Genomic DNA, 27,623 nt, shown 5'->3' with positions numbered 1-27,623 from the left:
TATATATTTTACCGATCTACAATCAATTAATTTTTGTTACATGTATTTCGGAGTGTTAAATAAGAATCGTTTGCCTTTGAATATATAATCGTAACCAGCCCAAGTGCCTTTGTATTGGATGAAGAGTATTAATTAATCGACTATGTAATGTAATCGTAATTTCGTAACGTAATTCGAATATCCTTTATCATTTTCTTTTTTTTATCGTACATTCAAAAACAATCGTATAGTAAGTTGTTGAACGTAAATAACGTTTAGTCTTAAGACCTAGTGTTAGGATTATTAGTATTAAGAACCATGAACCAATTTATCGTTTTTGCTGAATTAAATATGAGGTTTAATATGAATTAAATTGTCATCTTTTGAGGGCACCTTTTGAGAATGTAGCGCAGCGGTTGTTTAAGGGTGGAGTATGATGTGACTTCACAGGTAGGGTGGGTATAAAAGGAGGCCATTACCATCTAGGCCTCCATCTTCGATAGGTACACTTTCTCGTCCGAATCTTAACCGTTGGGATGAAATTCTTATCGTTATCTTCTCTCTGTCTACTACTTTTAGTTCTGTGACACTATTTGTCTATCTTAGCACAATCCCACACCCATCTCCCAGAGCAAACCGGTCAAAACGTAGACAGAGGTGTTAGGGTGGACTACGCTCATCGAGTGTGTTCGTTACAGAATTAAATGGCGCCCAACAATGGGGCAAGTCCGATGCCTGATCAGGCATCTGTCATTTTGACAGCCGAGCTTCCCGAAAATAGTCCAATCCATGAATTTTTGTAGTATTAGTTTCAGTCGGTATATCATTTTTGCATTGGATTTATGGTATTCTGGATAGTTTCGGAGGCATACCACCAGAAATGTTATGCTTTGTTACATGTTTCCTATCAGATCGGTCATACTCGAACATTATAGTTCAAAACATTTCACTTTGATTATGTGATACTTAGGAATTATAGTTCTGATTTAAAGTCGGCTCTATACAAGGTTTTCAGTTTTCAAAAAATACCTCCTTTCCAATATAAAATGGAGATTTGCTCTAGCTGGATAGATTCGGCTAGTTCCTCTTTTATTTGGTTTGGCTACGAAACACAATTTTATTATAATTAATACCGCCAACAACATTATAGTTCATAATTCGTACCTATCGAACAAAACACAACCTGCTGCTGCATTTCTTCTCAGGTTAAGCCCCTCATTATTTATGATATTATCGCATTCCGTATTTCTCAAATTGTTGAATTTCTCATTGTTGAATGACTATAGTATTTTTCTATCGCTTACCGTAGATCTAACTTTTCGCTTTGTATATTCACGGGTAATATTCACTAGTATTCAGTCCCTATTTCGAATCCCATTGAATCTTCTCAGAGTTTAGTTAGTGTATAGGTTAGTTTTAAATCGCGTAAGGATGTCGGTTAGGCACACCAACGAGAACCTAGTCTCTCTAGGGGAAGATAATACAGTGACGTGCACCCTCTGCAGTGGAGTAGTTTTCGATTCGTATTTAATTGAAATTCCGTGTAAGCATTGCTTTCACAAGGATTGTCTACAACAGTGGTTGCAATACAACGACACTTGTCCAACTTGTTCTCAATCATGTTCTCAGTCGTCTGGATCTATTCCAAATTCCGCTCCGGAAAATCGTATGATGACCAGATCTATGTCTCGCAACGCGGATAACCAGAACAATGTAATCATCACACGGATTCGTAACCCCATTCTCCAGCAAGAGAATAGACAAACCAATAGTTCGATTACAGCCGAAGACATGGTTCAGCAAAGTATTGCAAATAAAACACAGGAATCGGAAGTAACTATAATGAACCAAATGACTCAGATGTTTAGCCAATTGTATAGGTCCACATTTGTTGATAACAACACAGCTCAACAGCAACGCAAATTTCGGAACAATTCAGGGCATGTGAACTTCCAAAACAGTCAGGTTCAAAACAGTCAGCGAGTGAGGAACTCTCCTCGAAGCGATCTTGCCGATCTTTCCTTACATCGTCCTGACAGAATTTCAAACGTCATTTCAAATAGGCGAATCAAGTTCAGTGGCTCAGCTAACGACATCGCAGTTGAGGATTTCATATACCAAGTTAACTGTCTGACCACTCAAAGCCTGAATGGAAATTTCGAGTTGCTGTCGCAGTTTGCTAACTTGCTCTTTGCAGGGCCAGCCTTATCTTTTTACTGGCGTGTCCATAAGGCCGAGGATGTTATGAGCTGGAATGTTTTGTGTAGGCATTTAAAGGAAAGATACTCGGATCAGAGATCAGATCGCGAGATTAAAAGCGTTATGCGTCGTAGTAAGCAGGGTTCAAATGAAACTTTTGATGAGTTCCTCGACGCAATGCTTATCATAGCCAATTCCCTTCGAGAGCCTATGCCTGATAGCGAGTTAACTAGCGAAGTGCGTCACAATCTTAAGCCAGACCTAAAACTTGAATTATTGCATGCTGACACCCCTACTTTAGAAAGTTTGTGTAAGTCGTGTCATCGCCACGAATAATTCTATCGTAGCACACGTTTCAAGGCAGTTCAACGACCCAGTTCCAGCAAACGCTTTGTCAACACTATTCTTCACGAATACGATTCTGAAGATCAGTCAGAAGAAGAAGCGGTGGTCGATGGGGAAGTCTGCGCAATCAGGGCGGCAGAAAAATTCGTATGCCGGAGCTGTGACGGAAAAGGTCATAGGTACCACGATTGTCTTAAGCCTCGCCGTATGTTCTGTTACGGCTGTGGCACACCCGATGTCTATAAGACCAGTTGCGAAAAATGTAATCCGGTATCGGAAAACTCAAAGCAGGACATTCGCAAACTACAGAAAACGGATGTCCGCCGTTAGCCACGGATAAGTTAAGTACTCCGGATGCTACGGCAACGGATAATTTACCCAATGTGCCGAATACAAAACCAGACTTACCAACCAAACACACCTTCAAGCCTTGTCATTTGCGATTACAAGAATATCTTAAGCGAAGGCTTAAACTTTTTTATGTAAATTCCATAGTCGCTTACAAACGTCGATCCGCCGTGCGTATTCACAAATTCTGGATGCGCAAAAGAGCTTTTAATCGTTGTATTGTTTCATCTATCATCTACAAAAAGGATGACATTCGACCTTTCACAATCGTAGAGATGTTTGGCCTCGAATATTCAGCTCTACTAGACAGCGGTGCTAATAGAAGTGTTATTGGCGGACAACTGGCCAAACAAATAATATCCGACAAACCGTATAACAAATTCAAAAGTATAGTTCGTACCGCTGACGGCCAAATACAATCCGTGGCTGGCAGAATCTCTATTCGTGTTCCTAATAGTACCTTCAATACAGCAGAGCGTGATATGCGGTATGGATTTCTGGGAAACTTTTGGCACTTCCATCCAACATTCCTTTTCGTTGTGTGTTGAAATCGATCGCATGATTTAAATGGACGTCATAGAAGAGGCTCCATCATCGCCTTGGTCTTCACCGGTTACCTTGCACGTAAAACCTCGCAAGGTTCGCTTTTTGTCTCGACGCGCGGAAACTTAATGCAGTTACCGTTAAGGATGCTTATCCGATTCCTATAATGGATGATCTGCTTAGTCGTCTCCCGCCAGTCTATTGCATTTCCAAAATAGATCCCAAAGATGCATTTTGGCAAATCTGCCTGGATCAAGAATCCCGCGCGAAGACAGCATTTACGGTACCGAACCGCCCACTGTACCAGTTCAAAAGGATGCCATTTGGTTTAACCAATACTCCACAAACCATGTGCCGTTTGATGGACTTTGTAATTCCGTATCAGTTGAAGTCGCACGTGCTAGTCTACCTTGATGACCTTTTGGTGTTGTCCAACAGTTTCGAAGATCATCTTTTACATCTACCTGAGGTAGCCACACAACTGAGAAAAGCAGCAATAAACGTCCAGAAGAGTCAGTTCTGTTTGAAAAAGGTCGATTACTTGGGTTATCTGGTAGGCGAAGGAACACTCATAGTGAATCCCAACAAGATCAGCGCTGTCAGTGAATTCCGGGTTCCCAAAACTCAGAAACAGCTGAGAAGATTTTTTGGTATGACTGGTTGGTACCAGCGCTTCATATCTAACTACTCTTCAGCCATATTCCATCTAACAGAGTTACTACGGGGAAAATCCTTTGAATGGAATGGAATCAACCCCAACTAAGAGAAAAAGTTTATTCTACAGTGCGATGTGTCACTACACGGTGTTGGTGCAGTTCTAGCCCAATGTGACGAGTCTGGTTGTGAACGACCAATAGCGTTCATGTCCAAAAAGCTTAACAAAAACCAACGTAACTATACAGTTACAGAACTCGAGTGTATGGCTGTAGTTTTGGCAATAAAAAAGTTCAGGATGTATATAGATGGACATTCCTTCAAAGTAGTCACTGACCACTCCAGTCTCCGTTGGCTTATGAAGCAATCGGATCTAAGCGGTAGGCTGGCCAGATGGGCTATCAAGCTGCAGGGTTACTGCTTTGAAATCGAGCATCGTAAAGGAAGTGAAAATGTCGTAGCGGATGCCCTATCCCGTTCCTTCGAGGATGCTGATGAGGTAGCTGCGATAACTCTTGAAGTTCACCCTGAAATTGATGTCGCATCAGATGCCTTTCAATCGGAAGAATATTCGACACTCCGGAATAAATTTTCATCCTCAGACCTACCAGACTTTCAAGTAGTCGATGATTTCATTTATCACTGTACAGCATTTCATAATTCAGTTGACACTTCACCAGACGATTGTTGGAAACTGTTCGTACCCGAGCCATTGCGTCAAAGTGTCATCAGCGCCGCCCATGATCAACCATCATCAGCACATTGTGGAATGGCTAAATGGACCAGCGCGAATGGGATATCTTTCTCAGCCGCATCAATTGCTCACTTCGTAACTTCATCTATCAGTCCATCGGTATATCACCGTACCAGGTTGTATTTGGCCAACACATGATCTCACACGGCCGGGACTATAAGTTGTTGCGTAAGTTAGGCATACTCGCCGAGGGTGATATCAACCTTTCAAGGACTGATGAGTGTCAGAAAATTCGAGCGAGCATCCACAAACATCTAACCAAAGCTTATGAGACGAACCAGCGTACCTATAACCTTCGCACAAGACCCCGATATTTTGAGGTAGGTCAAGAAGTGATAAAACGTTACTTTGCATTGAGCAACGCTGCCAACAATTCCAACGCAAAGCTAGCCCCAGTCGGAACAAAAGCTCGAATTAAGGAGAAACTCGGCCAGTCAATATATGTCCTGGAAGACATGCATGGAAAGGAGTTTGGTAAATTCCATGTCATAAGTCCATATCTAAAATGCAACTTTGATATTAGCAAGAATCCGATTCTTACACAAAATACCCGAAAATACCACATTTAGGGGTTTTATGCATACGTCCACTCTAGGCGCCATCATTTCCTCCTCTTTGACTCAAGCTTCTATCGAGATCGGTTCGTTTGCTCCTGGAAAAAAAATTGTTTCATCCAATTGCATCCATATTCCCGCGTGTGGTAATCTTGCTAGTCTGTGCATATTCTATCCAAAATCAGTCACAATCTTGGTGGTAAGATAATTTCCCCGAAGTATTGTCATTATCTGATTGGAATTCCCCAGAAAACAGAAAACCACCCAACCGATTTCCAAGAATTGCGACAGTTTTGCGAACCCTCCCTCTGCGCACAGCAAGGAGAAGGTGCCGCTTTCAGCGGATTCATTTTGTATCAGTGCCACGTCTGGATCAGTGCGACGCACAGAACCCGCGTCATCGCGACGCCCAGAACCCGCGCCATCACGACGCCATAACCCGCATCAGTAGAGTGCCAACCCGCAAGCGGCACTGCAATCCGCGTCAACGGTACGCCGATCGGCCTAATGGATTCCCACTTCAGCGCCAAGTCTGCCCGTAAGCCGTGAGGTGAATCATATTTCCTTGCCACGCTGGGATCTATTTCGTAATTTGCAACAAGATCGCCGGTGCATACCCGCGTGAGGTTTCGCCTCAACTAAAAATTTCGTAAGTACGGCATAGCCGTTAAACCATTTAAATTCACTCATATATTCATACTTGTCTAAGCCCACCCAATTTTCTTATATATATATATATTTTACCTATCTACAATCAATTAATTTTTGTTACATGTATTTCGGAGTGTTAAATAAGAATCGTTTGCCTTTGAATATATAATCGTAACCAGCCCAAGTGCCTTTGTATTGGATGAAGAGTATTAATTAATCGACTATGTAATGTAATCGTAATTTCGTAACGTAATTCGAATATACTTTATAGTAGTTAGTTAGTTCTGTGACACTATTTGTCTATCTTAGCATAATCCCACACCCATCTCCCAGATCAAACCGGTCAAAACGTAGACAGAGGTGTTAGGGTGGACTACGCTCATCGAGTGTGTTCGTTACAGAATTAAATGGCGCCCAACAATGGGGCAAGTCCGATGCCTGATCAGGCATCTGTCATTTTGACAGCCGAGCTTCCCGAAAATAGTCCAATCCATGAATTTTTGTAGTATTAGTTTCAGTCGGTATATCATTTTTGCATTGGATTTATGGTATTCTGGATAGTTTCGGAGGCATACCACCAGAAATGTTGTGCTTTGTTACATTCCTTTTTTATTTGGTTTGGCTACAAAACACAATTTTATTATAATTAATACCGCCAACAACATTACATTTCATAATTCGTACCTATAGAACAAAACACAACCTGTTGCTGCATTTCTTCTCAGGTTAAGCCCCTCATATTTTTATGATATTATCGCATTCCGTATTTCTCAAAGATTTTTTCCTTGGTCATTGTTGAATGACTATAGTATTTTTCTATCGCATACCGCAGATCTAACTTTTCGCTTTGTATATTCACGGTTAATATTCACTAGTATTCAGTTCCTATTTCGAATCCCATTGAATTTTCTCAGAGTTTAGTTAGTGTATAGGTTAGTTTTAAATCGCGTAAGGATGTCGGTTAGGCACACCAACGAGAACCTAGTCTCTCTAGGGGAAGAAAATACAGTGACGTGCACTCTCTGCAGTGGAGTAGTTTTCGATTCGTATTTAATTGAAACTCCGTGTAAGCATTGCTTTCACAAGGATTGTCTACAACAGTGGTTGCAAGACAACGACACTTGTCCAACTTGTTCTCAATCATGTTCTCAGTCGTCTGGATCTATTCCAAATTCCGCTCCGGAAAATCGTATGATGACCAGATCTATGTCTCGCAACGCGGATAACCAGAACAATGCAATCATCACACGGATTCGTAACCCCATTCTCCAGCAAGAGAATAGACAAACCAATAGTTCGATTACAGCCGAAGACATGGTTCAGCAAATTATTGCAAATAAAACACAGGAATCGGAAGTAACTATAATGAACCAAATGACTCAGTTGTTTAGCCAATTGTATAGGTCCACATTTGTTGATAACAACACAGCTCAACAGCAACGCGAATTTCGGAACAATTCAGGGCATGTGAACTTCCAAAACAGTCAGGTTCAAAACAGTCCGCGAGTGAGGAACTCTCCTCGAAGCGATCTTTCCGATCTTTCTTTAGATCGTCCTGACAGAATTTCAAACGTCATTTCAAATTGGCGAATCAAGTTCAGTGGCTCAGCTAACGACATCGCAGTTGAGGATTTCATATACCAAGTTAACTGTCTGACCACTCAAAGCCTGAATGGAAATTTCGAGTTGCTGTCGCAGTTTGCTAACTTGCTCTTTGCAGGGCCAGCCTTATCTTTTTACTGGCGTGTCCATAAGGCCGAGGATGTTATGAGCTGGAATGTTTTGTGTAGGCATTTAAAGGAAAGATACTCGGATCAGAGATCAGATCGCGAGATTAAAAGCGTTATGCGTCGTCGTAAGCAGGGTTCAAATGAAACTTTTGATGAGTTCCTCGACGCAATGCTTATCATAGCCAATTCCCTTCGAGAGCCTATGCCTGATAGCGAGTTAACTAGCGATCTTAAGCCAGACCTAAAACTTGAATTATTGCATGCTGACACCCCTACTTTAGAAAGTTTGTGTAAGTCGTGTCATCGCCACGAATAATTCTATCGTAGCACACGTTTCAAGGCAGTTCAACGACCCAGTTCCAGCAAACCCTTTGTCAACACTATTCTTCACGAATACGATTCTGAAGATCAGTCAGAAGAAGAAGCGGTGGTCGATGGGGAAGTCTGCGCAATCAGGGCGGCAGAAAAATTCGTATGCCGGAGCTGTGACGGAAAAGGTCATAGGTACCACGATTGTCTTAAGCCTCGCCGTATTTTCTGTTACGGCTGTGGCACACCCGATGTCTATAAGCCCAGTTGCGAAAAATGTAATCCGGTATCGGAAAACTCAAAGCAGGACATTCGCAAACTACAGAAAACTGATGTCCGCCGTTAGCCACGGATAAGTTAAGTACTCCGGATGCTACGGCAACGGATAATTTACCCAATGTGCCGAATACAAAAACACACCTTCAAGCCTTGTCATTTGCGATTACAAGAATATCTTAAGCGAAGGCTTAAACTTTTTTATGTAAATTCCATAGTCGCTTACAAACGTCGATCCGCCGTGCGTATTCACAAATTCTGGATGCGCAAAAGAGCTTTTAATCGTTGTATTGTTTCATCTATCATCTACAAAAAGGATGACATTCGACCTTTCACAATCGTAGAGATGTTTGGCCTCGAATATTCAGCTCTACTAGACAGCGGTGCTAATAGAAGTGTTATTGGCGGACAACTGGCCAAACAAATAATATCCGACAAACCGTATAACAAATTCAAAAGTATAGTTCGTACCGCTGACGGTTGAATACAATCCGTGGCTGGCAGAATCTTTTTTCGTGTTCCTAATAGTACCTTCAATACAGCAGAGCGTGATATGCGGTATGGATTTCTGGGAAACATTTGGCACTTCCATCCAACATTCCTTTTCGTTGTGTGTTGAAATCGATAGCATGATTTAAATGGACGTCATAGAAGAGGCTCCATCATCGCCTTGGTCTTCACCGGTTACCTTGCACGTAAAACCTGGCAAGGTTCGCTTTTTGTCTCGACGCGCGGAAACTTAATGCAGTTACCGTTAAGGATGCTTATCCGATTCCTATAATGGATAGTCTGCTTAGTCGTCTCCCTCCAGTCTATTGCATTTCCAAAATAGATCCCAAGGATGCATTTTGGCAAATCTGCCTGGTTCAAGAATCCCGCGCGAAGACAGCATTTACGGTACCGAACCGCCCACTGTACCAGTTCAAAAGGATGCCATTTGGTTTAACCAATACTCCACAAACCATGTGCCGTTTGATGGACTTTGTAATTCCGTATCAGTTGAAGTCGCACGTGCTAGTCTACCTTGATGACCTTTTGGTGTTGTCCAACAGTTTCGAAGATCATCTTTTACATCTACCTGAGGTAGCCACACAACTGAGAAAAGCAGCAATAAACGTCCAGAAGAGTCAGTTCTGTTTGAAAAAGGTCGATTACTTGGGTTATCTGGTAGGCGAAGGAACACTCATAGTGAATCCCAACAAGATCAGCGCTGTCAGTGAATTCCGGGTTCCCAAAACTCAGAAACAGCTGAGAAGATTTTTTGGTATGACTGGTTGGTACCAGCGCTTCATATCTAACTACTCTTCAGCCATATTCCATCTAACAGAGTTACTACGGGGAAAATCCTTTGAATGGAATGAACTTGCACAAGTAACCTTCGAGAACATCAACCCCAACTAAGAGAAAAAGTTTATTCTACAGTGCGATGTGTCACTACACGGTGTTGGTGCAGTTCTAGCCGAATGTGACGAGTCTGGTTGCGAACGACCAATAGAGTTCATGTCCAAAAAGCTTAACAAAAACCAACGTAACTATACAGTTACAGAACTCGAGTGCATGGCTGTAGTTTTGGCAATAAAAAAGTTCAGGATGTATATAGATGGACATTCCTTCAAAGTAGTCACTGACCACTCCAGTCTCCATTGGCATATGAAGCAATCGGATCTAAGCGGTAGGCTGACCAGATGGGCTATCAAGCTGCAGGGTTACTGCTTTGAAATCGAGCATCGTAAAGGAAGTGAAAATGTCGTAGCGGATGCCCTATCCTGTTCCTTCGAAGATGCTGATAAGGTAGCTGCGATAACTCTTGAAGTTCACCCTGAAATTGATGTCGCATCAGATGCCTTTCAATCGGAAGAATATTCGACACTCCGGAATAAATTTTCATCCTCAGACCTACCAGACTTTCAAGTAGTCGATGATTTCATTTATCACTGTACAGCATTTCATAATTCAGTTGACACTTCACCAGACGATTGTTGGAAACTGTTCGTACCCGAGCCATTGCGTCAAAGTGTCATCAGCGCCGCCCATGATCAACCATCATCAGCACATTGTGGAATGGCTAAATGGACCAGCGCGAATGGGATATCTTTCTCAGCCGCATCAATTGCTCACTTCGTAACTTCATCTATCAGTCCATCGGTATATCACCGTACCAGGTTGTATTTGGCCAACACATGATCTCACACGGCCGGGACTATAAGTTGTTGCGTAAGTTAGGCATACTCGCCGAGGGTGATATCAACCTTTCAAGGACTGATGAGTGTCAGAAAATTCGAGCGAGCATCCACAAACATCTAACCAAAGCTTATGAGACGAACCAGCGTACCTATAACCTTCGCACAAGACCCCGATATTTTGAGGTAGGTCAAGAAGTGATAAAACGTTACTTTGCATTGAGCAACGCTGCCAACAATTCCAACGCAAAGCTAGCCCCAGTCGGAACAAAAGCTGGAATTAAGGAGAAACTCGGCCAGTTAATATATGTCCTGGAAGACATGCATGGAAAGGAGTTTGGTAAATTCCATGTCATAAGTCCATATCTAAAATGCAACTTTGATATTAGCAAGAATCCGATTCTTACACAAAATACCCGAAAATACCACATTTAGGGGTTTTATGCATACGTCCACTCTAGGCGCCATCATTTCCTCCTCTTTGACTCAAGCTTCTATCGAGATCGGTTCGTTTGCTCCTGGAAAAAAAATTGTTTCATCCAATTGCATCCATATTCCCGCGTGTGGTAATCTTGCTAGTCTGTGCATATTCTATCCAAAATCAGTCACAATCTTGGTGGTAAGATAATTTCCCCGAAGTATTGTCATTATCTGATTGGAATTCCCCAGAAAACAGAAAACCACCCAACCGATTTCCAAGAATTGCGACAGTTTTGCGAACCCTCCCTCTGCGCACAGCAAGGAGAAGGTGCCGCTTTCAGCGGATTCATTTTGTATCAGTGCCACGTCTGGATCAGTGCGACGCACAGAACCCGCGTCATCGCGACGCCCAGAACCCGCGCCATCACGACGCCATAACCCGCATCAGTAGAGTGCCAACCCGCAAGCGGCACTGCAATCCGCGTCAACGGTACGCCGATCGGCCTAATGGATTCCCACTTCAGCGCCAAGTCTGCCCGTAAGCCGTGAGGTGAATCATATTTCCTTGCCACGCTGGGATCTATTTCGTAATTTGCAACAAGATCGCCGGTGCATACCCGCGTGAGGTTTCGCCTCAACTAAAAATTTCGTAAGTACGGCATAGCCGTTAAACCATTTAAATTCACTCATATATTCATACTTGTCTAAGCCCACCCAATTTTCTTATATATATATATATTTTACCTATCTACAATCAATTAATTTTTGTTACATGTATTTCGGAGTGTTAAATAAGAATCGTTTGCCTTTGAATATATAATCGTAACCAGCCCAAGTGCCTTTGTATTGGATGAAGAGTATTAATTAATCGACTATGTAATGTAATCGTAATTTCGTAACGTAATTCGAATATACTTTATAGTAGTTAGTTAGTTCTGTGACACTATTTGTCTATCTTAGCATAATCCCACACCCATCTCCCAGATCAAACCGGTCAAAACGTAGACAGAGGTGTTAGGGTGGACTACGCTCATCGAGTGTGTTCGTTACAGAATTAAATGGCGCCCAACAATGGGGCAAGTCCGATGCCTGATCAGGCATCTGTCATTTTGACAGCCGAGCTTCCCGAAAATAGTCCAATCCATGAATTTTTGTAGTATTAGTTTCAGTCGGTATATCATTTTTGCATTGGATTTATGGTATTCTGGATAGTTTCGGAGGCATACCACCAGAAATGTTGTGCTTTGTTACATTCCTTTTTTATTTGGTTTGGCTACAAAACACAATTTTATTATAATTAATACCGCCAACAACATTACAGTTCATAATTCGTACCTATAGAACAAAACACAACCTGTTGCTGCATTTCTTCTCAGGTTAAGCCCCTCATATTTTTATGATATTATCGCATTCCGTATTTCTCAAAGATTTTTTCCTTGGTCATTGTTGAATGACTATAGTATTTTTCTATCGCATACCGCAGATCTAACTTTTCGCTTTGTATATTCACGGTTAATATTCACTAGTATTCAGTTCCTATTTCGAATCCCATTGAATTTTCTCAGAGTTTAGTTAGTGTATAGGTTAGTTTTAAATCGCGTAAGGATGTCGGTTAGGCACACCAACGAGAACCTAGTCTCTCTAGGGGAAGAAAATACAGTGACGTGCACTCTCTGCAGTGGAGTAGTTTTCGATTCGTATTTAATTGAAACTCCGTGTAAGCATTGCTTTCACAAGGATTGTCTACAACAGTGGTTGCAAGACAACGACACTTGTCCAACTTGTTCTCAATCATGTTCTCAGTCGTCTGGATCTATTCCAAATTCCGCTCCGGAAAATCGTATGATGACCAGATCTATGTCTCGCAACGCGGATAACCAGAACAATGCAATCATCACACGGATTCGTAACCCCATTCTCCAGCAAGAGAATAGACAAACCAATAGTTCGATTACAGCCGAAGACATGGTTCAGCAAATTATTGCAAATAAAACACAGGAATCGGAAGTAACTATAATGAACCAAATGACTCAGTTGTTTAGCCAATTGTATAGGTCCACATTTGTTGATAACAACACAGCTCAACAGCAACGCGAATTTCGGAACAATTCAGGGCATGTGAACTTCCAAAACAGTCAGGTTCAAAACAGTCCGCGAGTGAGGAACTCTCCTCGAAGCGATCTTTCCGATCTTTCTTTAGATCGTCCTGACAGAATTTCAAACGTCATTTCAAATTGGCGAATCAAGTTCAGTGGCTCAGCTAACGACATCGCAGTTGAGGATTTCATATACCAAGTTAACTGTCTGACCACTCAAAGCCTGAATGGAAATTTCGAGTTGCTGTCGCAGTTTGCTAACTTGCTCTTTGCAGGGCCAGCCTTATCTTTTTACTGGCGTGTCCATAAGGCCGAGGATGTTATGAGCTGGAATGTTTTGTGTAGGCATTTAAAGGAAAGATACTCGGATCAGAGATCAGATCGCGAGATTAAAAGCGTTATGCGTCGTCGTAAGCAGGGTTCAAATGAAACTTTTGATGAGTTCCTCGACGCAATGCTTATCATAGCCAATTCCCTTCGAGAGCCTATGCCTGATAGCGAGTTAACTAGCGATCTTAAGCCAGACCTAAAACTTGAATTATTGCATGCTGACACCCCTACTTTAGAAAGTTTGTGTAAGTCGTGTCATCGCCACGAATAATTCTATCGTAGCACACGTTTCAAGGCAGTTCAACGACCCAGTTCCAGCAAACCCTTTGTCAACACTATTCTTCACGAATACGATTCTGAAGATCAGTCAGAAGAAGAAGCGGTGGTCGATGGGGAAGTCTGCGCAATCAGGGCGGCAGAAAAATTCGTATGCCGGAGCTGTGACGGAAAAGGTCATAGGTACCACGATTGTCTTAAGCCTCGCCGTATTTTCTGTTACGGCTGTGGCACACCCGATGTCTATAAGCCCAGTTGCGAAAAATGTAATCCGGTATCGGAAAACTCAAAGCAGGACATTCGCAAACTACAGAAAACTGATGTCCGCCGTTAGCCACGGATAAGTTAAGTACTCCGGATGCTACGGCAACGGATAATTTACCCAATGTGCCGAATACAAAACCAGACTTACCAACCAAACACACCTTCAAGCCTTGTCATTTGCGATTACAAGAATATCTTAAGCGAAGGCTTAAACTTTTTTATGTAAATTCCATAGTCGCTTACAAACGTCGATCCGCCGTGCGTATTCACAAATTCTGGATGCGCAAAAGAGCTTTTAATCGTTGTATTGTTTCATCTATCATCTACAAAAAGGATGACATTCGACCTTTCACAATCGTAGAGATGTTTGGCCTCGAATATTCAGCTCTACTAGACAGCGGTGCTAATAGAAGTGTTATTGGCGGACAACTGGCCAAACAAATAATATCCGACAAACCGTATAACAAATTCAAAAGTATAGTTCGTACCGCTGACGGTTGAATACAATCCGTGGCTGGCAGAATCTTTTTTCGTGTTCCTAATAGTACCTTCAATACAGCAGAGCGTGATATGCGGTATGGATTTCTGGGAAACATTTGGCACTTCCATCCAACATTCCTTTTCGTTGTGTGTTGAAATCGATAGCATGATTTAAATGGACGTCATAGAAGAGGCTCCATCATCGCCTTGGTCTTCACCGGTTACCTTGCACGTAAAACCTGGCAAGGTTCGCTTTTTGTCTCGACGCGCGGAAACTTAATGCAGTTACCGTTAAGGATGCTTATCCGATTCCTATAATGGATAGTCTGCTTAGTCGTTTCCCTCCAGTCTATTGCATTTCCAAAATAGATCCCAAGGATGCATTTTGGCAAATCTGCCTGGTTCAAGAATCCCGCGCGAAGACAGCATTTACGGTACCGAACCGCCCACTGTACCAGTTCAAAAGGATGCCATTTGGTTTAACCAATGGTCCACAAACCATGTGCCGTTTGATGGAATTTGTAATTCCGTATCAGTTGAAGTCGCACGTGCTAGTCTACCTTGATGACCTTTTGGTGTTGTCCAACAGTTTCGAAGATCATCTTTTACATCTACCTGAGGTAGCCACACAATTGAGAAAAGCAGCAATAAACGTCCAGAAGAGTCAGTTCTGTTTGAAAAAGGTCGATTACTTGGGTTATCTGGTAGGCGAAGGAACACTCAAAGTGAATCCCAACAAGATCAGCGCTGTCAGTGAATTCCGGGTTCCCAAAACTCAGAAACAGCTGAGAAGATTTTTTGGTATGACTGGTTGGTACCAGCGCTTCATATCTAACTACTCTTCAGCCATATTCCATCTAACAGAGTTACTACGGGGAAAATCCTTTGAATGGAATGAACTTGCACAAGTAACCTTCGAGAACATCAACCCCAACTAAGAGAAAAAGTTTATTCTACAGTGCGATGTGTCACTACACGGTGTTGGTGCAGTTCTAGCCCAATGTGACGAGTCTGGTTGTGAACGACCAATAGCGTTCATGTCCAAAAAGCTTAACAAAAACCAACGTAACTATACAGTTACAGAACTCGAGTGTATGGCTGTAGTTTTGGCAATAAAAAAGTTCAGGATGTATATAGATGGACATTCCTTCAAAGTAGTCACTGACCACTCCAGTCTCCGTTGGCTTATGAAGCAATCGGATCTAAGCGGTAGGCTGGCCAGATGGGCTATCAAGCTGCAGGGTTACTGCTTTGAAATCGAGCATCGTAAAGGAAGTGAAAATGTCGTAGCGGATGCCCTATCCCGTTCCTTCGAGGATGCTGATGAGGTAGCTGCGATAACTCTTGAAGTTCTCCCTGAAATTGATCTCGCATCAGATGCCTTTCAATCGGAAGAATATTCGACACTCCGGAATAAATTTTCATCCTCAGACCTACCAGACTTTCAAGTAGTCGATGATTTCATTTATCACCGTACAGCATTTCCCAATTCAGTTGACACTTCACCAGACGATTGTTGGAAACTGTTCGTACCCGAGCCATTGCGTCAAAGTGTCATCAGCGCCGCCCATGATCAACCATCATCAGCACATTGTGGAATGGCTAAATGTCTGGAGCGTATCCGACGTCGCTTCTACTGGCCAAACATGGTAATCAACGTGAGGGACTACATCCGAAACTGCGAAACGTGTCAGACCACAAAGTATCCCACACGCTCTCTGAAACCACCCATGGGCACTCAAGTACCGAAAGGATATTCCAACGACTGTACATGGATTTCATTGGCCCATTCCCGCGTTCCAAATCTGGCAACATAGGCATATTGATTATCCTTGATCACTTCTCGAAATTCACTTTTCTAAAGCCAGTGAAAAAGTTCACAACGAAAGTGATAATCAATATACTGGGCGATGAAATTTTCCCTTGTTTTGGAGTGCCTGAAACAGTCGTGAGTGACAACAGCACTCAGTTTAAAATCCGTGACTTCTCCGACTTCCTTTCGAAATATGGCGATGTTGATAACAACACAGCTTAACAGCAACATGAATTTCGGATCAATTCAGGGCATGTGAACTTCCAAAACAGTCAGGGTCAAAACAGTCAGCGAGTGAGGAACTCTCCTCGAAGCGATCTTTCCGATCTTTCTTTAGATCGTCCTGACAGAATTTCAAACGTCATTTCAAATTGGCGAATCAAGTTCAGTGGCTCAGCTAACGACATCGCAGTTGAGGATTTCATATACCAAGTTAACTGTCTGACCACTCAAAGCCTGAATGGAAATTTCGAGTTGCTGTCGCAGTTTGCTAACTTGCTCTTTGCAGGGCCAGCCTTATCTTTTTACTGGCGTGTCCATAAGGCCGAGGATGTTATGAGCTGGAATGTTTTGTGTAGGCATTTAAAGGAAAGATACTCGGATCAGAGATCAGATCGCGAGATTAAAAGCGTTATGCGTCGTCGTAAGCAGGGTTCAAATGAAACTTTTGATGAGTTCCTCGACGCAATGCTTATCATAGCCAATTCCCTTTGAGAGCCTATGCCTGATAGCGAGTTAACTAGCGAAGTGCGTCACAATCTTAAGCCAGACCTAAAACTTGAATTATTGCATGTTAACACCTTTACTTTAGAAAGTTTGCGTAAGTCGTGTCATCGCCACGATGAATTCTATCGTAGCACACGTTTCAAGGCAGTTCAACGACCCAGTTCCAGCAAACGCTTTGTCAACACTATTCTTCACGAATACGATTCTGAAGATCAGTCAGAAGAAGAAGCGGTGGTCAATGGGGAAGTCTGCGCAATCAGGGCGGCAGAAAAATTCGTATGCCGGAGCTGTGACGGAAAAGGTCATAGGTACCACGATTGTCTTAAGCCTCGCCGTATTTTCTGTTACGGCTGTGGCACACCCGATGTCTATAAGCCCAGTTGCGAAAAATGTAATCCGGTATCGGAAAACTCAAAGCAGGACATTCGCAAACTACAGAAAACGGATGTCCGCCGCTAGCCACGGATAAGTTAAGTACTCCGGATGCTACGGCAACGGATAATTTACTCAATGTGCCAAATACAAAACCAGACTAACCAACCAAACACACCTTCAAGCCATATCATTTGCGTTGTATTTTTTCATCTATCATCTACAAAAAGCATGACATTCGACCTTTCACAATCGTAGAGTTGTTTGGCCTCGAATATTCAGCTCTACTAGACAGCGGTGCTAATAGAAGTGTTATTGGCGGACAACTGTATACAAATTCAAAAGTATAGTTCGTACCGCTGACGGCCAAATACAATCCGTGGCTGGCAGAATCTCTATTCGTGTTCCTAATAGTACCTTCAATACAGCAGAGCGTGATATGCGGTATGGATTTCTGGGAAACATTTGGCATTTTCATCCAACATTCCTTTTCAGTCAATGAAATCGATTGACGACTCCTCTCACATCTGCTTGTCAGACTTACAAAAAGCTAAATTGCAGAAGCTGATCGATTTCTTTCCATCATTCGAGAGTGAGGGCTTAGGTTTGACTAGATTGATAGAACACAACATTGACACATCTACCGCAAAGCCAATAAAGCAAAGGATTTATCCTTTATCGCCAGCTAAGGAAAAACTTTTGTGTGTTGAAATCGATCGCATGATTGAAATGGACATCATAGAAGAGGCTCCATCATCGCCTTGGTCTTCACCGGTTACCTTGCACGAAAAACCTGGCAAGGTTCGCTTTTGTCTCGACGCGCGGAAACTTAATGCAGTTACCGTTAAGGATGCTTATCCGATTCCTATAATGGATAGTCTGCTTAGTCGTCTCCCTCCAGTCTATTGCATTTCCAAAATAGATCCCAAGGATGCATTTTGGCAAATCTGCCTGGTTCAAGAATCCCGCGCGAAGACAGCATTTACGGTACCGAACCGCCCACTGTACCAGTTCAAAAGGATGCCATTTGGTTTAACCAATGGTCCACAAACCATGTGCCGTTTGATGGAATTTGTAATTCCGTATCAGTTGAAGTCGCACGTGCTAGTCTACCTTGATGACCTTTTGGTGTTGTCCAACAGTTTCGAAGATCATCTTTTACATCTACCTGAGGTAGCCACACAACTGAGAAAAGCAGCAATAAACGTCCAGAAGAGTCAGTTCTGTTTGAAAAAGGTCGATTACTTGGGTTATCTGGTAGGCGAAGGAACACTCAAAGTGAATCCCAACAAGATCAGCGCTGTCAGTGAATTCAGGGTTCCCAAAACTCAGAAACAGCTGAGAAGATTTCTTGGTATGGCTGGTTGGTACCAGCGCTTCATATCTAACTACTCTTCAGCCATATTCCATCTAACAGAGTTGCTACGGGGAAAATCCTTTGAATGGAATGAACTTGCACAAGTAACCTTCGAGAACATCAACCCCAACTAAGAGAAACCGTTTATTCTACAGTACGATGCGTCACTACACGGTGTTGGTGCAGTTCTAGCCCAATGTGACGAGTCTGGTTGCGAACGACCAATAGCGTTCATGTCCAAAAAGCTTAACAAAAACCAACGTAACTATACAGTTACAGAACTCGAGTGTATGGCTGTAGTTTTGGCAATAAAAAAGTTCAGGATGTATATAGATGGACATTCCTTCAAAGTAGTCACTGACCACTCCAGTCTCCGTTGGCTTATGAAGCAATCGGATCTAAACGGTAGGCTGGCCAGATGGGCTATCAAGCTGCAGGGTTACTGCTTTGAAATCGAGCATCGTAAAGGAAGTGAAAATGTCGTAGCGGATGCCCTATCCCGTTCCTTCGAGGATGCTGATGAAGTAGCTGCGATAACTATTGAAGTTCATCCTGGAATTGATCTCGCTTCAGATGCCTTTCAATCTGAAACTGTTCGTACCCGAGCCATTGCGTCAAAGTGTCATCAGCGCCGCCCAGATCAATCATCATCAGCACATTGTGGAATGGCTAAATCTCTGGAGCGTATCCGACGTCGCTTCTACTGGCCAAACATGGTAATCAACGTGAGGGACTACATCCGAAACTGCGAAACGTGTCAGACCACAAAGTATCCCACACGCTCTCTGAAACCACCCATGGGCACTCAAGTACCGAAAGGATATTCCAACGACTGTACATGGATTTCATTGTCCCATTCCCGCGTTCCAAATCTGGCAACATAGGCATATTGATTATCCTTGATCACTTCTCGAAATTCACTTTTCTAAAGCTAGTGAAAAAGTTCACAACGAAAGTGATAATCAATATACTGCGCGATGAAATTTTCCCTTGTTTTGCCTGAAACAGTCGTGAGTGACAACGGCACTCAGTTTAAAAGCCGTGACTTCTCCGACTTCCTTTCGAAATATCGCGTTCGACTCATGTTCACAGGTGCATATGCTCCGCAGTCCAACGCAGCGGAGAGAGTCAACCGCTCAATCAACGCGGATTTAAGAGCTTACATCCGATCGGACCAGCGCGAATATCTTTCTCAGCAGCATCAATTGCTCACTTCGTAACTTCATCCATCAGTCCATCGGTATATCACCGTACCAGTATTTGGCCAATACATGATCTCACACGGCCGGGACTATAAGTTGTTGCGTAAGTTAGGCATACTCGCCGAGGGTGATATCAACCTTTCAAGGACTGATGAGTGTCAGAAAATTCGAGCGAGCATCCACAAACATCTAACCAAAGCTTATGAGACGAACCAGCGTACCTATAACCTTCGCACAAGACCCCGATATTTTGAGGTAGGTCAAGAAGTGATAAAACGTTACTTTGCATTGAGCAACGCTGCCAACAATTCCAAAGCAAAGCTAGCTCCAGTCGGAACAAAAGCTCGAATTAAGGAGAAACTCGGCCAGTCAATATATGTCCTGGAAGACATGCATGGAAAGGAGCTTGGTAAATTCCATGTCATAAGTCCATCACTAAAATGCAACTTTGATATTAGCAAGAATCCGATTCTTACACAAAATACCCGAAAATACCACATTTAGGGGTTTTATGCATACGTCCACTCTAGACGCCATCATTTCCACCTCATTAACTCAAGCTTCTGTCGAGATCGGCTCGTTTGCTCCTGGAAAAAAAATTGTTTCATCCGATTGCATCCATATTCCCGCGTGTGGTAATCTTGCTAGTCTGTGCATATTCTATCCAAAACCAGTCACAATCTTGGTGGTATGATAATTTCCCCGAAGTATTGTCATTATCCGAACCCTCCCTCTGCGCACAGCAAGGAGCAGGTGCCGCTTTCAGCGGATTCATTTTCGCCTCATCCAACGGCATAGCCGTTAAACCATTTAAATTCACTCATATATTCATACTTGTCTAAGCCCACACAATTTTCTTATATATATATATTTACCTATCTACAATCAATTAATTTTGGTTATATATCGGAGTGTTCAATAAGAATCGTTTGCCTTTGAATATTTAATCGTAACCAGCCCAAGTGCCTTTGTATTGGATGAAGAGTATTAATTAATCGACAACGTAATGTAATCGTAATTTCGTAACGTAATTCAAATATCATTTTCTTTTTTTTTTATCGTACACTCAATACAATCGATAGAGAGATGTTGAACGTAATAAACGTTTAGTCTTAAGACCTAGTGTTAGGATTATAAGTATTAAGAACCGTGAACCAATAACCTATTATGGATAATATGCCCCAGGGACTTGCCTGCTTTCCAATTAGAAATTCTAAATGGCTGAAATTAGTCAACCGATTTCTTGTACAATTCATAGATAATTGGATGTCCATGAACGCATCCTGCAACGAGCGTTCGCTTGCCTCAACTGCTTACAACATTCCTTTCAACGTGCTCATCACGCGCTCCTCTCGGCTGTTTGCCCTTCTTGCCCATGTTGCAATTAAGTGCAGCTGAATTTTATTTAAGAAACAGAAGTCACGAAATCGACCACTAGCAAAGCTCCTACCGTGATCTGTAATGATACGACTAGGATTACAATTTTCAAAATCCAAATTCAGGTTGTGTTATAGGAAAACATACTTGGTAAATGTTTCTATTTGTACTATAATGTATTCCATCATAAGTCAATTTTGCCGCTCATCTTCTACTAGTATCAATGTACGGTACGCCAGGGAATTTCTTATTTGGGAATGGGGTGCAGTTCCATTTATATCTTGCATGTTGAGGGGTTGGAGAGCTTACAGGTTAAACAATTCTCCACAAACTGTCTGAAATACTTCGACATACTTTCAAACCAATATTTTTCACACACCTTGTTTGAACTCTTCTGCCAATTTAAGATGCATTATAGCCTTGTGAACATGATTAATGACCGACCACCTAAAGGCTCTCGGATTCACTGCTAAGCAACGACTCTTATCACTTCTCTAAATTTCGCGATACAATATTCCGGCTCTAATAGTTTTAGCTCTGTCAAGTTAAATCTAACATATAGCTGTCAAAAAAACAGTAAGGGACATAATAAAATTTTTATATCACTGAATTCTTTAAAATGTAATATGGTGTTACTAACGTTGACTTTTTCTTATAACTGCAAGGGTATGCGAACTTCACCCAGAACTTCGAGATCTCACTGCCAGGAGATGAATAAACTTTTTACACTCCTGGCGATGACACTATATTTATATTAAAGTTGATGAACATATAAATCAACTATATAAATAAATATCTGTCAGAGGTAGGGGTCCCTTCGCAGCATCGCGAGTTGATTTATCCGTCTCGATTTGGCTTTCATTTGGGTTCTCGCGATTGTCGCAATTGCTTGTGTTGCCCATTCGAAAGTGCACGAAAGAATGAATCCTGAACACTGTTGTACTCTGAACACTTCTATCGTGTCCTTGTCAGTCTGTTGCACCAACATTTGCGCCACACTCGGCTAAGGTTAGTTTCCAACTAGCCACGCTCTTTAAACCCTTAAACGGTCTTAGAATGTGACTCTTCTTTCTCTCAACTTTTTATTTCTATTGACAGGGCTCTGTTACATTGATTTTATTTTACATTACATATTAATATTATTAATTTTCTCGACACAGCTATCCTGACTATCACACGTCCTCGTGTGCATGGCTTGGCATCACATCTGGCTAATCTGAAAAAAATTGGGAATTTACTCATTTGCTAAAAACATGATTTTTTTAACTCTTAATACACATATTGTGTCTTCAAATGACAGTTTGGCAACACAGTACAGGTTTTTGCCGCCACTTGCGACGATATGCACCTTTAGTGCCACAATCTTTCATTAAATCAAACTTAACGTATGTGTGTGGTGTCCTGTGCACCCCTCTTAGGTATCAGATCTCTAGCCCTAACTTCCTTACTTTAGGTTCAGCTTTTATGGTTAATATGCCCAAGGGTCTTGCCTGCTTTCCAATTAGAAATTCTAAATGGCTGAAATTAGACAACCGATTTCTTGTACAATTCATAGATTATTGGATGTCCATGAATGCATCCTGCCAAGAGCGTTCGCTTGCCTTAACTGCTTACAACATTCCTTTCAACGTGCTCATCACGCGCTCCTCTCGGCTATTTGCCCTTCTTGCCCATGTTGCAATTAAGTGCAGCTGAATTTTATTTAAGAAACAGAAGTCACGAAATCGACCACTAGCAAAGCTCCTACCGTGATCTGTAATGATACGACTAGGATTACAATTTTCAAAATCCAAATTCAGGTTGTGATATAGGAAAACATACTTGGTAAATGTTTCTATTTGTACTATAATGTATTCCATCAAGTCAATTTTGCCGCTCAGCTTTCCACTAATATCAATGTACGGTACGCCAGGGAATTTCTTATATGGGAATGGGGTGCAGTTCCATTTATACTTTTCCTGTTGAGGGGTTGGAGAGCTTACAGGTTAAACAATTTTTCACAAACTTTCTGAAATACTTCGACATACTTTCAAACCAATATTTTTCACACACCTTGTTTGAACTCTTCTGCCAATCTAAGATGCATTATAGCCTTGTGAACATGATTAATGACCGACCACCTAAAGGCTCTCGGATTCACTGCTAAGCAACGAGTCTTATCACTTCTCTAAATTTCGCGATCTAATATTCCGGCTCTAATAGTTTTAGCTCTGTCAAGTTGCATCTAACATATAGCTCTCAAAAAAACAGTAAGGGACATAATAAAATTTGTATATCACTGAATCCTTTAAAATGTAATATGGTGTTACTAACGTTGACTATTTCTTATAACTGCAAGGGTATACGAACTTCGAACTTGCTGAAGCTAACATATATATATGTGCACCCAGAACTTCGAGATCTCAGTTGATTTATCCGTCTCGATTTTGGCTTTCATTTCGGCTTTCGTTTGCTTCTGGAAAAAAAATTGTTTCATCCGATTGCATCCATATTCCCGCGTGTGGTAATCTTGCTAGTCTGTGCATATTCTATCCATAATCAGTCACAATCTTGGTGGTAAGATAATTTCCCCGAAGTATTGTCATTATCTGATTGGAATTCCCCAGAAAACAGAAAACAACCCAACCGATTTCCATGAATTGCGACAGTTTTGCGAACCTTCCCTCTGCGTACAGCAAGAAGCTGGTGCCGCTTTCAGCGGATTCATTTTGTATTAGTGCCACGTCTGGATCAGCGCGACGCACAGAACCCGCGTCATCGCGACGCCCAGAACCCATAACCCGCATCAGCAGAGTGCCAACCCGCAAGCGGCACTGCAATCCGCGTCAACGGTACGCCGATCGGCCTAATGGATTCCTACTTCAGCGCCAAGTCTGCCCGTAAGCCGTGAGGTGGATCATATTTCCTTGCCACGCTGGGATCTACTTCGTAATTTGCAACAAGATCGCCGGTGCTTACCCGCGTGAAGTTTCGCCTCAACTAAAAATTTCGTAAGTACGGCATAGCCGTTAAACCACTTAAATTCACTCATATATTCATACTTGTCTAAGCCCATCCAATTTTCTTATATATATATATATATTTTACCTATCTACAATCAATTAATTTTTGTTACATGTATTTCGGAATGTTAAATTAGAATCGTTTGCCACAATCTTTCATTATATCAAACTTAACGTATGTGTGTGGTGTCCTGGGCACCCCTCTTAGGTAGCAGATCTTTAGCCCTAACTTCCTTACTTTAGGTTCAGCTTTTATGGATAATATGCCCAAGGGTCTTGCCTGCTTTCCAATTAGAAATTCTAAATGGCTGAAATTAGTCAACCGATTTCTTGTACAATTCATAGATTATTGGATGTCCATGAATGCATCCTGCCAAGAGCGTTCGCTTGCCTTAACTGCTTACAACATTCCTTTCAACGTGCTCATCACGCGCTCCTCTCGGCTATTTGCCCTTCTTGCCCATGTTGCAATTAAGTGCAGCTGAATTTTATTTAAGAAACAGAAGTCACGAAATAAACCACTAGCAAAGCTCCTACCGTGATCTGTAATGATACGACTAGGATTACCTTTTACTGCGTTGATACAATTTTCAAAATCCAAATTCAAGGTGTGATATAGGAAAACATACTTGGTAAATGTTTCTATTTGTACTATAATGTATTCCATCAAGTCAATTTTGCCGCTCAGCTTTCCACTAATATCAATGTACGGTATGCCAGGGAATTTCTTATATGGGAATGGGGTGCAGTTCCATTTATACTTTTCCTGTTGAGGGGTTGGAGAGCTTACAGGTTAAACAATTTTCCACAAACTTTCTGAAATACTTCGACATACTTTCAAACCAATATTTTTCACACACCTTGTTTGAACTCTTCTGCCAATCTAAGATGCATTATAGCCTTGTGAACATGATTAATGACCGACCACCTAAAGGCTCTCGGATTCACTGCTAAGTAACGACTCTTATCACTTCTCTAAATTTCGCGATCCAATATTCCGGCTCTAATAGTTTTAGCTCTGTCAAGTTGCATCTAACATATAGCTGTCAAAAAAACAGTAAGGGACATAATAAAATTTTTATATCACTGAATCCTTTAAAATGTAATATGGTGTTACTAACATTGACTATTTCTTATAACTGCAAGGTTATACTAACTTCGAACTTGCTGAAGCTAACATATATATATGTGCACCCAGAACTTCGAGATCTCAGTTGATTTATCCGTCTCGATTTTGGCTTTCATTTCGGCTTTCGTTTGCTTCTGGAAAAAAAATTGTTTCATCCGATTGCATCCATATTCCCGCGTGTGGTAATCTTCCTAGTCTGTGCATATTCTATCCAAAATCAGTCACAATCTTGGTGGTAAGATAATTTCCCCGAAGTATTGTCATTATCTGATTGGAATTCCCCAGAAAACAGAAAACAACCCAACCGATTTCCAAGAATTGCGACAGTTTTGCGAACCTTCCTTCTGCGTACAGCAAGAAGCTGGTGCCGCTTTCAGCGGATTCATTATTATATTAGTGTCACGTCTGGATCAGCGCGACGCACAGAACCCGCGCCATCACGACACCATAACCCGCATCAGCAGAGTGCCAACCCGCAAGCGGCACTGCAATCCGCGTCAACGGTACGCCGATCGGCCTAATGGATTCCCACTTCAGCGCCAAGTCTGCCCGTAAGCCGTGAGGTGGATCATATTTCCTTGCCACGCTGGGATCTACTTCGTAATTTGCAACAAGATCGCCGGTGCATACCCGCGTGAGGTTTCGCCTCAACTAAAAATTTCGTAAGTACGGCATAGCCGTTAAACCATTTAAATTCACTCATATATTCATACTTGTCTAAGCCCACCCAATTTTCTTATATATATATATATTTTACCTATCTACAATCAATTAATTTTTGTTACATGTATTTCGGAGTGTTAAATAAGAATCGTTTGCCTTTGAATATATAATCGTAACCAGCCCAAGTGCCTTTGTATTGGATGAAGAGTATTAATTAATCGACTATGTAGTATAATCGTAATTTCGTAACGTAATTCGAATATCATTTGTCATTTTCTTTTTTTTTTATCGTACATTCAAAAACAATCGTATAGTGAGTTGTTGAACGTAAATAACGTTTAGTCTTAAGACCTAGTGTTAGGATTATTAGTATTAAGAACCATGAACCAATTTATCGTTTTTGCTGAATTAAATATGAGGTTTAATATGAATTAAGTTGTCATCTTTTGAGGGCACCTTTTGAGAATGTAGCGCAGCGGCTGCTTAAGGGTGGAGTATGATGTGACTTCACAGGTAGGGTGGGTATAGAAGGAGGCCATTACACTTTCTCGTCCGAATCTTAACCGTTGGGATGAAATTCTTATCGTTATCGTCTCTCTGTCTACTACTTTTAGTTCTGTGGCACTATTTGTCTATCTTAGCACAATCCCACACCCATCTCCCAGAGCAAACCGGACAGAGGTGTTAGGGTGGACTACGCTCATCGAGTGTGTTCGTTACAACTTCCTTACTTTAGGTTCTATTATGGATAATATGCCCAAGGGACTTGCCTGCTTTCCAATTAGAAATTCTAAATGGCTGAAATTAGTCAACCGATTTCTTGTACAATTCATAGATAATTGGATGTCCATGAACGCATCCTGCAACGAGCGTTCGCTTGCCTCAACTGCTTACAACATCCCTTTCAACGTGCTCATCACGCGCTCCTCTCGGCTGTTTGCCCTTCTTGCCCATGTTGCAATTAAGTGCAGCTGAATTTTATTTAAGAAACAGAAGTCACGAAATCGACCACTAGCAAAGCTCCTACCGTGATCTGTAATGATACGACTAGGATTACAATTTTCAAAATCCAAATTCAGGTTGTGTTATAGGAAAACATACTTGGTAAATGTTTCTATTTGTACTATAATGTATTCCATCAAGTCAATTTTGCCGCTCATCTTCTACTAGTATCAATGTACGGTATGCCAGGGAATTTCTTATTTGGGAATTGGGTGCAGTTCCATTTATATCTTGCATGTTGAGGGGTTGGAGAGCTTACAGGTTAAACAATTCTCCACAAACTGTCTGAAATACTTCGACATACTTTCAAACCAATATTTTTCACACACCTTGTTTGAACTCTTCTGCCAATTTAAGATGCATTATAGCCTTGTGAACATGATTAATGACCGACCACCTAAAGGCTCTCGGATTCACTGCTAAGCAACGACTCTTATCACTTCTCTAAATTTCGCGATACAATATTCCGGCTCTAATAGTTTTAGCTCTGTCAAGTTGCATCTAACATATAGCTGTCAAAAAAACAGTAAGGGACATAATAAAATTTTTATATCACTGAATTCTTTAAAATGTAATATGGTGTTACTAACGT

The 27,623-nt window shown here is 41.7% G+C and overlaps 2 protein-coding genes and 1 long non-coding RNA gene across 33 annotated transcripts in view; 2 read left to right on the top strand and 1 right to left on the bottom strand.

The window, feature by feature from the left end:
- LOC108035858 (scavenger receptor class B member 1) overlaps positions 1-27,623 on the bottom strand; it is a 330,380-nt gene that overhangs the window by 29,468 nt on the left and 273,289 nt on the right. For 3 of the 31 annotated variants that reach the window (XR_007765604.1, XR_007765592.1, XR_007765608.1), the window contains one exon: positions 10,949-11,040. The exons of 22 other annotated variants lie outside the window; for them this stretch is intronic. The gene's annotated coding sequence lies outside the window, so the exon portion shown is untranslated. Of the gene's footprint in view, positions 1-5,382; positions 5,475-10,948; positions 11,041-22,298; positions 22,452-27,623 lie in introns of those variants that run through there. 6 more of the 31 variants (XR_007765603.1, XR_007765593.1, XR_007765609.1 and 3 more) reach the window with 3 other exon arrangements.
- Positions 60-26,678, top strand: LOC127012113 (uncharacterized). Its single transcript, XR_007765632.1, has 3 exons — positions 60-335; positions 368-429; positions 26,543-26,678. It is a non-coding gene; the product is annotated as an uncharacterized LOC127012113 (long non-coding RNA).
- Positions 1,755-8,130, top strand: LOC127012109 (uncharacterized). The gene is made up of 2 exons (XM_050890334.1): positions 1,755-1,859; positions 7,431-8,130. The coding sequence occupies exons 1-2, from the start codon at positions 1,771-1,773 to the stop codon at positions 8,071-8,073; spliced, it is 732 nt and encodes a 243-aa protein (XP_050746291.1). The 5' UTR covers positions 1,755-1,770; the 3' UTR covers positions 8,074-8,130.

Source organism: Drosophila biarmipes, unplaced genomic scaffold, assembly GCF_025231255.1.
Source record: "Drosophila biarmipes strain raj3 unplaced genomic scaffold, RU_DBia_V1.1 ptg000019l, whole genome shotgun sequence".
Taxonomy (NCBI): Eukaryota; Metazoa; Arthropoda; class Insecta; order Diptera; family Drosophilidae; genus Drosophila; species Drosophila biarmipes.
The sequence above is the reverse complement of the archived record's forward strand: the minus strand, read 5'-3'. Positions and strand labels throughout refer to the sequence as shown.

Coding starts and splice junctions, on each gene's coding strand:
- LOC127012109 (XM_050890334.1), top strand. CDS start 1,771: ATGGTTCAGCAAAGTATTGCAAATAAAACACAGGAATCGGAAGTAACT. Junction 1,860..7,430: donor ATGTTTAGCCAATTGTATAG/GTCCACATTTGT, acceptor CCAATTGTATAG/GTCCACATTTGTTGATAACA.